The sequence below is a fragment of the Mangifera indica genome, chromosome 18, assembly GCF_011075055.1.
Source record: "Mangifera indica cultivar Alphonso chromosome 18, CATAS_Mindica_2.1, whole genome shotgun sequence".
Classification (NCBI taxonomy): domain Eukaryota; kingdom Viridiplantae; phylum Streptophyta; class Magnoliopsida; order Sapindales; family Anacardiaceae; genus Mangifera; species Mangifera indica.
In genome coordinates, this window is record NC_058154.1 from 9,725,074 (window position 1) to 9,740,252 (window position 15,179).

Sequence of the window (15,179 nt, forward strand, 5' to 3'; positions counted from 1 at the left end):
ATTGACTTCAAGTTTGAGGATACATACTCGAGCAAAAGCTCAAGAGTTGCAAATTTGATTTCAAGATGAGAATTGTCGATTTGAATTCAACTCAAATTCGCCTTAAGAAGGGCTATTGTGGATTACTAACTTGACCTTTTAAGTACAAAATTGGTGCTCGAGCTCAACTTGGCAATAACCAAACCAAACTCACGTGCACCTGTGTGTATATATACATATTTTGAGGGTTTTTAGCAACTAGAGTCAAACCAAATAAGTGTTTAGCCACAACATACGCAAGTGAGTAGTCAAACAAGCAACAAAACAACAACCAGTTAAGCGAGAAACATCCAACAACTAGACACATTGTCTACACAAAAGATGCTAGACACGTCTCTTTCTTATATATCTACTTAGAATGTGTGTAGAGGCCTCCAAAAGCACTATGAAAGACAAATATAAAGATAGTTCCAAGATTCGTTTAATCACGTTCCATCTCTATCCCCTCTTTTCATGGGATAACAATTATGTCATATTTTCACCCGATAATATGATTAACAAAATTTATTTGATGTCTAAATTCAATGTATTAAGATTTATGTGTGTCTATGTAATTACACTATTATCTTTTTCCTCTTATCTTTTAAATATTTGATTGTACATAGTTAAAAGGATGACACTTCTTTTGTGCACTATTTATTATGTTGAATTTTGGATCGAATAAGAAATAATATAATGGTAGTCGTAAGTTTCAAGTAGCAAGGCAAACCACCTTAAAAATATCATTGTGTTCATCACCGTATTCATTGTTCATTTATTCAATATCATACCTTTGATTTTGCATACTTTTCATAATTGATACTGATTTTTGCATCAATGGTAAATATTATTTTAAGTTTTAAAAAGAATAAAGTAGATTTAACTAACAATGCTTCAATTGAAATTTATTAATCCATATTTGTAAATTGGCATGATTTTTACGCCACCTTAGAGATTTCAAGTAATTACCGTAAAAAATCGTTTTAACCCTTTTAAAAAAAAAACATGTTAGCTCCATTTGTTTAGATTTTCAATTATAATAAATAATAATGTTTATTTATTTAAATCGTAATTTCAAAAAGGGTTTGCATAATTTCCAAATAATTAAACTATGCGTACATATTTTTGATATAAAATTTGAGTATTCAGATGATGTATCATTATGTGATTGAATAATTTTGAATTAAAAACAATATAACATTTAATTATATAATGACATATTATCTGTTTATCTAAATTATATATAAAAAGTATGTATATAGTATTGATCTTTCACAAAATCAAAACGATAATTTTGCATAGAATTCTTCTCTCAAACACTTTTATTACCCAAAAAATTTCAAAATCCTCAATAAATCTTCAATTACGAACCATAAAACATAGTAAATGGTTGGCTTTTTCAAAAATGAAATTTCTACATTTGGAGTTTGATTCTGTCAAGTGGTTAAAAATGGGAAAATTTGAGTTTTCATAGAAAGTGATGACAGTAATGGCAATGGCGTTTGGATTTTTGGTTAATTATGTGAAAAACCATCCAATATATGGTTATTTATAAATAGGCAAAATAAATTTGTCCCACTTGAATTTTGATGATATGAAAAATTTATATCAGTTAAGTTTAGAAAGTCCATCTTCTCAATTATCTGTCAAAGGCAACTGTTTAACAGTTGAAGATTTATTTTGCCACTTTGGATAATATATAATAAGATTAATATTATTTATACCTCTAATAACGCGGACAAATTATAGTTTCATCTTAACTACTTTATATCCTTTTCCTTCCATTCTGTTGGGTCATTGATGATTGGGAAGAACATGACGAGTAAGCATGTGAGATGAGATTAACACAAATTTAAAAAGGAGCAAACGTAATTACGACATAGAAACATAATCTAAGTTCAATATGGCAAGACCAAGGTAAATCAAAATGGTCAAAATTGAAGAAGTCTCGATCAAAACTCAATAGATAATAGAGGAAACTGATGGAGACAATTGATAGTTAAAGCCTATACAACCATATCTTTGGAATGGATGAATACAACTACTAAACATTAATGGATCTTGATGGAGATGGCTTGGAGGAGATGTGGTTGAAGAGAGTCAGTGTCATGGTGACGATGTGCATAGCAAGATGAGAATGATTGCACAACCAACAAATAAAAAGAAATAGGAAAAGATTGAGAGAAGAAAGGTATTTGCGTAGTGACTTTGAGGACATCAAGATAATTGAGAGGGAGATGAATGTTACAAGAACTAGACCTAATAAACGAACGAGTTGGACCAGATTAATACAAATGTGAATAAAACATATACAAGTCAAAAATGGGTTAAGTGATATGGATAATAAATTCTAAAACTCATACTCGACCTTAGGGTATAGATCAACTCACATGTTATCCGTTAGTATTAATCTCTCATTATTTCTCTTTTGTTTTATTATTTTAATATATTTATTTCATAATTTTTAATATTTTTTCTTTAAATACATAAGTATTTCATGAAGGAACGAAAATATATTTCAAATTATAAAACTGTTTTCTATAAATTTGAAGAATTTTAATATAAAAATACGAGATAAATATTTATAATAAAGTCTTCAATGTTTATATTCTTTAAATTTGTTTTCAAGACAATAAATTCTTCAATTTTTGTGTGGGTGATTACAAATCACGTATTGTGATCGAATCACCACTAATTTTACACTTATTTTAACACAACTCTATTACCAAATTTCATCCAAAACACGTCATATTCAAGCTATTTCTCAAAATTTTAATTTTGGCAAATCCAACATCTAAAACGTTATCAATTTACACGAAAATGCTTAAATATCTACACTATAAGCTATTAAACATGATAAAAAATGATTCACCAACTTTTGATGCAATTTTCGTTGCCAAAATATTGCTCAAAAGGTGGTGGAATTTCTTTATTTTGGTATGCATGCAAGTTCCGTTTTGGTACGTGGGGGTAAGAATGCATTTTTTCAAACTTGGAAATGAATTAAGGCTCTTTTTTATGGGATCATTTTTATCATTGTGCAATTTGTTGATCATATTCCTTTAACATTAAAAAATTAATTAACTACATTTCGATTAAGTTAATTGAGGTTAACTTAATTAATTTTTCCAAAAAAGGGTTAACAGATTTTATTAATAAATTGAATTGATTAATGTAAAAAATGTACCTTTTGGAAGCGTTTGGTTTAGAGTAATAAAGATTATTCTGTTAATCTATCTTTCATTACTTATATCATTTTGTTTGATTTATAAATAATAAAAGATTCTGTAATTTTCTATTACCAAGAGTGATATGATAGATAATACTCTGATTAAAATTTCTATTTTAAATATTTAAAAAATTATCAAAATAATTTTAATTTTATTATAATAATATCTTTATTTATTAATTTTTAAGAAAAAAATAATATCAATTAATATAACAAATATTTTAGAATAATTAAACTTAATGATATTTAAGTAAAAAATATATTAATATTATTTTATTATTTCTAATTAAATATAATAATTATTTATGCTTATCAATATTTATTAAATTTTATTTAATCAAATATAATAATAATTTATATTTAATAAATCTTAAAAAAAAATCTATATTTGAAATATTTTTTAATTTTAATAATAAAATATTTCCTCAAGCGAAGCCTCTTTAACTGTAAAAAAATGTTGTTTAATGAACTTTGGGGTGGGAAATGTCGATTTAACTTCTATAAATACCCAATATAAACCTTCGATTCCAAAGACAGCCTTATCCCTTGCGGTAGATCGTTACCACCGGATCCCAAATGTTGCGGCTTCCCCAAGACCTATCCTTCTCTAAAACCCTAAACCCTTCATTCTCTCTTTTCCCCAAATCGCAATGCATAAATTCCCGCAAAATTCCACAAATTTCCCGTTTAAACATTCGGGCCATGGCCGGTCGGAGCAAGAAACCACCGCGACTAGATGGATCTTACCGCCCGCGTAAGCGCAGACCAAAATTCAGAACCGTTAACTTAGCAGAATATCCCTTTTTTCGTCGAAAAGACCCCAACAGATCCCATCCCGATAACTTCACTGAAGAGGAGATTGAAGCGGTCGGGCTTGGCTACGACCGTATGGTGCGTTTCATGGAGAAAGACGACCCAAATCTCCGTCACCCTTATGATTGGTACAAGTACGGCGAATATGGGCCTTACTCGTGGCGCGGAGTTGTCGTTGGGGAGCCAATTCGTGGTCGTTTTTGTGATGAACGCGTGACGATTTACGGGGAAGTGAAAAACCATGAAGAGTGGGACAGGATTGAACAACATGAAATGGCAATTGATTTTGGGAAAAGAATGAAGACGATGGACAAGAGTGTTGGGTTTAGGTACTTTTGGGTGTTTGTGAGACATCCTAAATGGAGAGTCAATGAAAAGCCGTGGCAACAGTGGACTTTGGTTTCCGAAGTTGTGCTTGAAGCTGGGAAACAGAGGTTGGATAAGTGGAGTTTGATGGGTAGATTGGAGAGTAAATCCAGGTCTTTAATTGCTGATTGTGCGGCTTGGATGAGACCTGATATAATTTATGTTAAGAGGCCGGTTTTTCAATGTAGGTTTGAGCCTCAAGATGGGTTTTTTAGGGCTCTAGTGCCGTTTCTTGATCCAAAAACGGAGGGTAAATTTTTGTTTGAGTTGAGGAATGAGGATGGGAGTGCCGAGATGTGTACTTATTTTGGTGGGTTGTGTAAAATTGTGAAGGTGAGTCCAAAGGCTTTTGTGGATGATGTGGTGAAGGGGTATGAGAAGTTGAGTGATGAGGGAAAGTCTAGGTGTTTGGAGTTTTTATTGGAGAATCATCCAGTGCATTTGTTGCATCCATATACAAAAGAGTGGAAGGCCAAATTGGAGGAGGAAGAGCTGGGTTGTGATGCTCCGGATGATGATGAGGATGGTGGTCGTGGTAAAAATGCTGGTGTGACTGAGATTGTGGATTGGATTGAGGATGATGGTGACAATGATGGCAACGATGATGGTGATGATCAGGATGATGTAGTTGTGGACATGGAAATTGGAGATGATGAACTGGGAATTCAAGAAGAGGAATCCGATCCGGAGGAGAGCGAGGAGTATTGGGAAGAAAAGTTTAAAAAGGCAGTGAATAATTCTGAAAGAATGGAGTTGCTTGCAAGACGAAGTGTGGAGATGACTTCGAAAATGTATAAGAAGCAGATGGAGTCTATGGAAGCAATGGAGAAGGAAAAAATTGAAGATGGAGATGAAATACTGATGGAGTCTGTGGAAGCAATGGAGAAGAAAAATATTGAAGATGGAGATGAAACCGCAATGTGGGGAAAGAGAGCCAAAGTGAGTCCTGAAGAATGGAAGAATGCCGGTTATGGCCCAAATGGGAGAAGGATTAAGAAAAATAAAATTCCTCCGGAATTGTTTTTGCGAGCAGCAGTTAGGCTATTTACTTACAGACACCTTGTGAAGGAAATTGTTTTGACAAGGCATGCAATTTTGGATGGTGAGATTGGTATAAAAGAAGACTAACATGAAGGATCTTTGCCATGTTGAACCAACCTTGTCCCCCTTGATGCCACCTTGAACGTGTATCTGGGTGTTCATTAGGCAGTATAATGGGCTTATCTACTTTGTAGAATGCAGATTTATTGGCATTGTTATGTGTATCACCTCGAGTGAAATACTGGATTCCGTTCTGCTTCATAATTATTGTTTTCACAATTCTTCAACTGGCTTTCTCTAAGTTCCTTCGCCAATTCACGATTCAAACTAGCAAAGTTCTTGAATTTATACAATGCAATTTCGACAATCAAATGCCAAAATCAACTTGACAGATATTAAATACATATAATTATAAAAAACTTGTGAGATGTTTCTCAAATTTTTTAATATATAGAATTACGTAAATTATAGCGAGAGAGCGAAAAGAATGGAATATTGCTGGATCCGGAGCTTGGAGGTGGAAGATTGAGAATAAAGGTAGGACTTGGATTACTTACCTCTATTATGATGTATGGTACCATAATAAACGACGTCGCTTTAGTCTATTTTTGCTTAGTTATATCTTGAATTGAGTTTAAAGATCTGTTTGACTCGAATTTGAATCAAATTTAAGTTTAGCTCTCTTCAAGCGAATAGTATTCGAACAACTTTGAAAAAAGTTAAATGAGTTTAAACTCAGTTTGATTTGGATCTAATCCACTTGGTAAAATTTTATGTGAACTGTGTGCTTTTCCGAGAAGTTTGTTTAGAGGTTCAGAAAGTAACAAAATGTAGATCCATTGTAAAAGGCATGTTAATAAATAGTTTACATTGTACAAAGAATGACTAGTTTAAATTCAATTGAAACTTTCTGTCATATTTTTAGAACAAATATAATAAAAATAGTTTGATGATTCACACATTTCTTCATCTAACTTAAGCATAGATCTTGAACTGCGTAATTTGTTGGCATGCTTGCAGGGAAGAGCATCTCTTTTACACCTTCAGCTTTTATAATTGGGAATATTATACTTGATGCATCCTGGAGAGAACATAATTGACATATTAGAAAAGAAAAGTTGAACCATTGAAAGATAGACAAATCCTTGAAGCAGGAGAAAGAAACATACCAAAATCAATCTAACACCGATCAACATACGTTTGGGCGATGGAAAGGGAAGTAATAAACGTCCCACGCCATAAATTGCAACAGCAAAAAAATGGCTAACCAAACTGAGTGGACGAGGATTTAGACCAGATAGTATAGATATTGGTCCATTCGTGAAACCACCTCCAAGGCTCAAATAGTCAAAACATGCTTGACGCAATTCATTTCTTGATGGATCAGACGATGCACAGAAAACCTTATAGAGGGCACCTGCCAATGTATTTATTGTAGATGCCACTGGCTGCAAACAAGAATCATGTAAATGATCTATAAATATCAATACCAAAGCATAAATATTGTCGAATGTTCAGTCAATGAATTCTACTTACCTTACGAAGGGTGTAGAAAGATTCAAGATGCTTGCAAAGGGCACTTGCATCATTTAAATCGCCAAGAGGCCTGAGCAAATCCCTTAGGACAACAATATCATTTAAAGCCACAGTCATTCCTCCTCCAGTCAGAGGATGTCGCATATTGAATGAGTCCCCCAACAAAAGAGCACCGGGAGTTGGAGACGGGGCAGCAGGCATGCTTCTATTAGTCATTGTTCTTATGTTTCCTTTGTCAATTGCAGTCATGAAAGCAGAGCAAAGTTCACCAGGAATCTGAAGCATATTTATGCATTAGTAGTTAAATCAAACAACAAATTGAGCAGATACAACTCAAATAAATTACATATACCTGAGGAGCCACCACAGTTGTTAAATAATTTCTCATTTCACCATTTGAAATGGATGGTACTTTCTGGCCTGGTACATCTACTAGGCAGCGAATTTCAGTACTACTAATTGGATAAAACAAGATTGGCGCAGGATCTGCCAATATGACATGCCCATGATTTTTGTATGGAAGCTCACAATTCTCCAGGATCAAACCAACAAAACAGGATGGGATTTCAACCTGCAAAAATGATGAGTACCCACCCTTTGATAAACACAAAAACGAAAACGTGGAAACCATAAACGGAATCATGAAAAGGGAAGAATACTAACCTTAGGTTTGCTGAGAGAGCGGCGGAAGTTTGAACAGCAGCCGTCACATACTACAGTGAGGGGAGCATATGTTGTCAGCTCTTGGCCTGTCTTGTTTCTGTATGTGACCCCTTTAACTGTCCCCTCTTCTTCAATTAGAGATGTTACAGTTCCTTGTTCCAAACTTACACTGTAAAATACAAGAAAAATGATTTAAACCCAGATATTAGTAATGAAATTACTTTGAAAGATCAAAGTTTAAGATAACTTTGCAGAAAATTAAGCCTTAGGAACTACTGATATTTGTAATGGCTTTATTAGGCTTCGACTTGTAAGAACAAAGAAGCAATTTGTGTCGAGAAAAACTTTACTTGGATAGGGAGGCAGCTCTTTCTCTCATTCTTTGAATGAAACGGCCATTGTGAAAGCTTCTTCCAGAAATATCTGAATTGAAGTTCTCTAAGGGATAAGATACTTTATTGCTTTTTCCATCTTTGAAGAGAGCATATCCAAAAACTTCTTGTGCATCAATTGTATTCACACAATCTGTAGTCACATAAAAATTTTTCAAAGGTTAGTATAGAGGTGTTTAGCCATAAGAGAAGACAACGATACTGTTCTATATCCCCTACGGTAACTTAAATGGTAAAGATGTGAAATCTTCAACAGAAAAAGTTTGAGTTTAAAACTTGTTGACGTTATAACAAGAACAGAGTTTTAAATTACCCATTAATGTAGCTAATGTTTCAACTGTTCAGTGTAGTTAGTTAAACCCTGAAACAACGTTTCGACTCGAGTAGGGTCTTGGTGACCCCAAAAAAAAAAGGGTGATACAGTGCTATAGCTAAATTAGTGCTTACCTTCAAGACCCAACTGTACCAACTTGAGGTAGCCACCTGGTTGTAGGAGTTCACCAACAATTCTGTCAGGTTCAGTTAAGTCTCTTTCAATCACATGCACTCGGCGACCATCCTGCAACAATCGGAAGAAATTGAATCAAGGTTCTGATTCCATAATCAAAACAAGAATGGATATGATATTCTTAAGTTAAAATTATGTGATCCTTTTGCATCATTTCTGAAACTCATCCGCTGTTTCTAAAACAACAAACAGATTTAAGTGAAGTTAATTATAGACAAGAAAGGGTGGAAATGAAAGATGTTTTCTACTTTTTCTTCTTATGTTTCTTGACAATCAGACAGTGTTTTAAAGAAATCCAACAAAAGATGTAACTCAGAAATAAAGGGTAAATGGAAAAATAATCCTAGTCTTTGATAATTAGAAAACAAATTTCACATTGCAGAGTATATTACCTTTGCAAGAGTGTAAGCTAGAGCTGAACCTGCAACTCCAGCACCAACAATAATTACATCTGTGCTTCCAGCAACCTCGGAATGGTGTGTTACATTTTCTGATTTCTTCGAGCGTTCATTTCTTTCAATATTCATTGAAGCATCTCCACTCTTTTTCTTTCCTCTAAGACTTTGCAAGAAAAGCAACCCCAAGACAGATGCAACAAGGGCTCCAAACATCATGATCAACTGATAATCCATCTTCAGATATAGATGAATGCTATTGAAAAGACCAGAGATTTAATGGTGCAAATTTACTTTTCTCTCTTGCTTGTGTTTGCTATGTGCATGTTATTGTCAATCTTTTATAGACTACAGCATGAAAGTGACAATAACATAATATTTGCTACCTCTCATTAAAAGGGTTGTGCTAATCTTCAAAGTTAAAAAAGGCAAAAAAAATTCTTTAAACCAAAAGGGTATGAAGCTGACAGAAGTTGAGGAAAGGGTCGGTCTATGAAGACTACGAAGAACAAAATTTGTGAAAATAATAGTCAAGGAATAGCATATTGGAAAGAAAAAACCAGGATATACTGAAATTGGTCCCGAGAAATTGATGTTTTCGGAAATTGGAAATTGGGTTAGTTTAAGTGATAAAGCATATGAAATTCCTAAATACAGAGGTTTAGATTTGAGACTCGATAGCCCCATATTAGAATTAGACTCTTGACTTATTTAATACAGTGATTATGAGACAATCATTTATTTAGTACTTAATTTTTTTGATATGATTCATTTAATCACAAAAAGGTAGTTTGACTCAAAAAGGGTTTTTGGTCAAAATTTACAAAAAAAAAAAAGTCCAATCAATGCCTAGAAAGGTCGTAAATATTTTCAAAACTTTCCAAATCATAAGAACCTAACGAGAAAATGACAATTTCGTTCATATATAGAGTTTGTTTAATGAGCATCATGACAATAATAAGAATAAATGTTAACATTTTTATTTTCTTAATTTGGTGACCATGGTTTGCTGAGATTTTCGTTAGGCGACGATCATATTCTGCTTTAGAAGTTAAAGTAAAATTCGGAATAGAATTCTACTATGTTCTAATTTTATTTATGGCCAAAGGACAAATCTCCCGCCCAAGGTTTGTTGAAATTAATTTCCACTCTTCAAGTTTCAAAAAGTTAAATTCCCACCTGTGACTCATCATCCACTTCCATTAGTGAATCCTATTTAAGTCAAAGGCAAAAAGGTCTTTTTGCATACATTCTCCGTTTCCTCCTTTCGCCTTGTATTTTTTTTCTATTTTGTCTTTTCAAAAATTTAGAGGCACGCTGTAATTTTTAAAGATTAAGGGTGTTAACAAAATTTATCAAAGAGTTTTGGAATTTTAAAAAAGTTCCTGGGTGCTTTTTAAAATATTTAAAATTTTCAATATGCCCCTCAATAGTTTAAAAAATGATTGTTACACCCCAAAAAACTTACCAAAAAGGAAAATTTTTTTAAAGTTAGTTAGAATTTTGATATTTTTAAGGAGTTTTAATGATAAAATTTAAAACATGTTAGGATATATTAATAATTTGATATTTATATTAAGTGTTAGTACAGTTTTGTAATTTCAATAAAAAAGGCAAAATAATAATTTCTAAAAGAAACTTTACAGATTCACCAACAGAAGTGGATTACGAGGTGAAATTCTAGCTTTTTGAAACTTAAAATGTGAGAATTTATTATTTTATCAAACCTTGGGTGAGAAATATGGGATATTAATTAAAATAGCATACTTTTTTTCCCTTGTATGTGTGTGTGTGTGTATATATATATATATATATATATATATATATATATATATATAACGACTTTCTTTTCCTATTATACATATATAGTCCAAAACATAAAATATCTAAAATACCCTTAGACTTTGTATTCATCCAATCAAGCATAAATTCACTCAATCAAGATATAAAACTCACTCACTCAACCAAGACTGAGATATAAGATGAAAATTTGAAATTTTTCGATGATTTTGACAGTGGAAAGGTTGGTCGAGTGGTTGGCCCAATCAACCAATTTATTTTTAAAAAATTTGGTTGGCCAAGCCAAACACAACCAACCAATTTATTTTTAAAAAATAGTTGATCGGGTGTTTGACTGATCGGCCAATCCATTTAGCCAATCTCAAATTTCAGAATCTTTTCTTTTTAAAAGTAAAATCAAATTTAAAAGTGATTATATTTGTATAGTGAAAAAAAATATAGTATATATATATATATATAAGATTAAAAAAATGGCTATTTTAATTAATATACTTAGAAATAGTCATTTGACCTTTATTTATTTATACACAAGGAGTATTATTGATGCCTCCCCTGAGGTTTTAGTCTTTCTTCCCGTCCCTCGTATACAATGAAAATGATAAGAGTCACTAATGACCAAGTGATAAAATTTGTTTGGTGCTTAAGGTTTTTGATGAATAAAACTAAACCCATTTTTCAAAAACTGACAAATGCATACATAATTATTAGTATCGTATGATACGCTATATATATTTTATAATATAATATGATACAGAAAGAAAATAATATATATCATGATGTGTATCGAATTAATACGATATAGTAGATGTATCATACGATATGATACATATTATTGACACGCATTGATAAACTTTTTTAGAGAAATTGATGATGTAGTCAAAGTGTATACGAGAAATTTCAAAATTTTAAAGGTATTTATGATATTTTCTAAAATAATGATGTGTCAGTTATAAATTTTTATTATTTTATTAATATTTTTTAAAAGTTATGTCATATCATATGATACGATATGATATTTGATATAAAAAATTAGGTTTTTGATGCATGATACGACACACAATTCGACTACCATGAATGCATTCCTGAAATTTACTGTTGTAAATATATCATCTCAGCTCCATGAAAATTCTGCACAACTCATCTGTAAATCAGATCTCTTCTCTTCACCTTATAAATCAAGTCAAATCTCTTCATCTTGTAAACCATATCTCATCTCTATGAACAATTAATATATCTCATCCACACAAAAATTCAAATCAATTCATCTCTGTAAATTATATTTCATGTTTACAAGTAATCAAATAAGTTTATAATTAAATTTAAAAAGTAAAATTAAAACTATATTTTGTTTCATTGTTCATACATGGTGAACAAATCGGATTCGTCTTTCAAGCTACATAAAAATCAATGAAATAGGAGTCAAAACAAATTCTGGAATAAAAATCCAGTAAAACACATAAAGAAAAAACAAAAGAAAAGAAGAAAAGGCCCACAAGCACCAGAACTCAAATTATTATTTCTCAATTTCATTTTCTTTCTTTTGTTCTTTCTATATTTTTTAATATTTAGAATCACTTATACTAGCAAGGGAGAAAGAATAAAGAAATATTACAGGAGTTGGGGCGTGCAGGAGGAAGATTTGGAGATGTCAAATTCATCCTGAGATCTGAGTTGTAATTTGATGGTGAGATTGGCCGTATTATTTTCTACTACTAAGTCAATTTTATGTTATTATTATTTGAATAAAACTATGTGCACAACTTTTGTACATACACAATAATGTGTCATAAAATGATTGAGTATTGTTTTATCATTAATTTTTAATTATTCATTCACAGGATGACATATTGTTTATGCACAAATATTATGCAGATAACACTACTTTTATTATTTTGGATTTTTAGTAAGTCAAAAGTGAGGCGTTAAATAGGAGAGTATTTTACTCTGTTATGTAAGTAATCATGTCCATTATGGTAGAATTTTATGCAAGTAGTGAGTATCTATTTAAGGAGAATTTTATATAGTAGTGGAATATCTGTTAGGAGAGTTTACTATGTTGAGTCTATAAATTAGAAATATTTGATATATTTTTTATTCATTCTTTTTAATAAAATTTGTATTCCATTGTCCAAATATCAATTGTCTCCATAAATTAATTCCTATAATTTCTTTGTTATATGGTATCAGAACCTCGTTAATTTCTTTCTTTCACTATTCTCTCTTTGGATAGGATCAAAAATTGAAAGGAGGAATTTTTATTTCGTAATATGGACTTAATTAATGGAGGAAATAATTCTAATACAAGTTATGGTGTTGAGAAGCTTGTAGACATAAACTACAAGTATTGGAGAATGTGTATGGAGGCTTATCTTCAAGGTCAAGACTTGTGGGAATTTGTTGATGGGGTCGATATAGAGATTCCAATTGACATTATTAACAATGCTAAACCTCGAAGAAAGTGGACGATCAAATGTGGAAAGACATTGTTTGCTTTAAGAACATCAATTAGCAAGGAGTTCATCATTCATGTTCGCGATGTTAGTTTACCAAAGGAAGTTTGGCAAACTCTTGAGAGACTTTTCTCTAAGATCACAACAAGATTATAGTTCTTGGAAAATAAACTGGCAATGATGACACAAGGGGGTATGTTGATCTTATAATATTTCATATAGGTTAAAACATTTGTGCTGAAATTTTAGAGTTAGATGTGGGTAAAAAGATCAGTGAAGCTCATCTACAATGATTTCTCATTTGTGGTTTGAAGAAGGATTACATGTTATTTGTGATTCAAGGATTGGCAAACCAACCATCAATTGAAGAATTGGAGAGTTTACTCTCCAATCAAGAGGCTTTGGCTAAGCAAATGGCCAAAAATTTTAATTCCGAATGTGATGATGTTCTCTTTTCAAGAGAAAAGTCTAATGGAAATTCTAGAAAAAAGCACAAATGGGAAGAAGGCTAATAGGGGAAGACCACAAGGTAACAAATCTTTCAAATGTTACAAATATGGAAAACCAAGGCATGTCAAGAAAAATTGTCGTGGTAAGCTCTCCAACGCAAACATCTACTTATGAAGGTGAACAAGATGATCATCTCAATTGCAAGCAATGTTTTACTACTAAAGTGATTGCAAGAAGAGACAATATTGTTCCCAAATCAACATCAAACCAAGCTCTAGCCAACTACGCAAATTACCAAGAGGAATGGATCATTAATTCTTGTTGTTCACATCATGTGATAGGTAATGATTAATTATTTTCAAGGTTGCATCAACATATTAAAGAACGAGTTGTTGTTATAGCTGACAACTTAACTTATCCAGTAGTGAAAGATGGTGTTGTGAAGATTGGTGTTGATGATGCAGGTATTAACCTGAATGATGTCTATCATATCCCAGGTTTGAATAAAAATTTAGTTTTAGTATCTCAAAAAACTAATTTTGGAAAATATGTTTTGTTTGGTCCAAATGATGTGAAGGTGCTTGATAATGTGAGAAATGTTATGATTGATGTTGTTCTTGTTAGTGAGAAGAAAGGGTTTTTATATGTCATGTCAGTAAAGAAGGCGTATATGAAGAAGACAAACCATATTGACAATGCTAGCAATATGACATGCTTGGTTGGATCATGCAGGCTATTAAATGCTACAACAAATTTTGTCAAGAAGGTTGTTAGATGGCTTACCAATTTTGAAAAGTGTACATGAAAATGTGATTTGTTAGGACTACCAATATGACAAATCACATTATCTTCATTTCAAGAGCTCATCAAATTGTAGATCAACATTGTTCAAATTGGTTCATATGAATCTAATGGAATCTAAAAAAACACCAAGTTACAACTATCACTTTGTTATAGTGTTGGTAAATGACCATTCTAGGTACACTTAGGTTTACTTCTCAAAATAAAAGAGTGAAACATTATTCATGTTTATTGAATTTAACAATACTGTAAAGTAGCTAGGAGTTTGGACAAAAAATTAAATGCTTGAGGAGTGACAATGGTGGTGAATTCATGTCAAATAATTTCTTTCAGTATTGTGATAACAATGGTGTTCAACAACAAACGACATTTCCTAACACCCTTCAACAAAATGGGGTTGTAGAAAGGAAGTTGGCACATCTTATATCAACAAGTCTTTCATGCCTTTATGAGAAGAACCATCCTCGTGAACTTTGGGTAGAAGCTTTTTAATGTACATGTCATGTGATAAATAGACTACCTCCTTGGCCAACTAAAGAAGAGGCTCAATTTAAGGTTTTGTACAATGTAAAACCAAATGTAAACTATTTTCAAGTGTTTAGTTCTATTTGTTATACTCATATCTTTCTAACTAATCAAACAAAACTTGATTTGAAAACAAAGAAATGTGTCTTTGTTGGCTATGACTCATGCAGGAAAGGATATAGATGCATGAAT

At 32.0% G+C, this 15,179-nt stretch overlaps 2 protein-coding genes across 2 annotated transcripts; one reads left to right on the forward strand and one right to left on the reverse strand.

Annotated features, from left to right (window-relative positions):
• Positions 1-3,764: 3,764 nt before the first annotated feature.
• LOC123202182 lies at positions 3,765-5,731 on the forward strand. The gene has a single exon (XM_044618003.1). It carries the CDS (start codon positions 3,824-3,826, stop codon positions 5,552-5,554), a length of 1,731 nt encoding a protein of 576 aa, XP_044473938.1. The 5' UTR covers positions 3,765-3,823; the 3' UTR covers positions 5,555-5,731.
• A 571-nt stretch (positions 5,732-6,302) lies between these two features.
• LOC123202343 (squalene monooxygenase SE1-like) lies at positions 6,303-9,198 on the reverse strand. The gene is made up of 8 exons (XM_044618224.1): positions 8,959-9,198; positions 8,506-8,617; positions 8,017-8,191; positions 7,667-7,835; positions 7,356-7,574; positions 7,004-7,279; positions 6,637-6,915; positions 6,303-6,548 (listed from the first exon to the last, which is right to left on the reverse strand). The coding sequence occupies exons 1-8, from the start codon at positions 9,196-9,198 to the stop codon at positions 6,438-6,440; spliced, it is 1,581 nt and encodes a 526-aa protein (XP_044474159.1). The 3' UTR covers positions 6,303-6,437.
• Positions 9,199-15,179: the final 5,981 nt, after the last annotated feature.

Bases quoted from the DNA above. Each gene is read 5' to 3' on its own strand.
- LOC123202182 (XM_044618003.1), top strand. From the start codon at position 3,824: ATGTTGCGGCTTCCCCAAGACCTATCCTTCTCTAAAACCCTAAACCCT.
- LOC123202343 (XM_044618224.1), bottom strand. From the start codon at position 9,198: ATGGATTATCAGTTGATCATGATGTTTGGAGCCCTTGTTGCATCTGTC. The intron at 8,192-8,505 runs GTAAGCACTAAT...ATGTGACTACAG, and splicing joins GGTACAGTTGGGTCTTGAAG to ATTGTGTGAATACAATTGAT. The intron at 7,575-7,666 runs GTTAGTATTCTT...TCATTTTTGCAG, and splicing joins GCTCTCTCAGCAAACCTAAG to GTTGAAATCCCATCCTGTTT.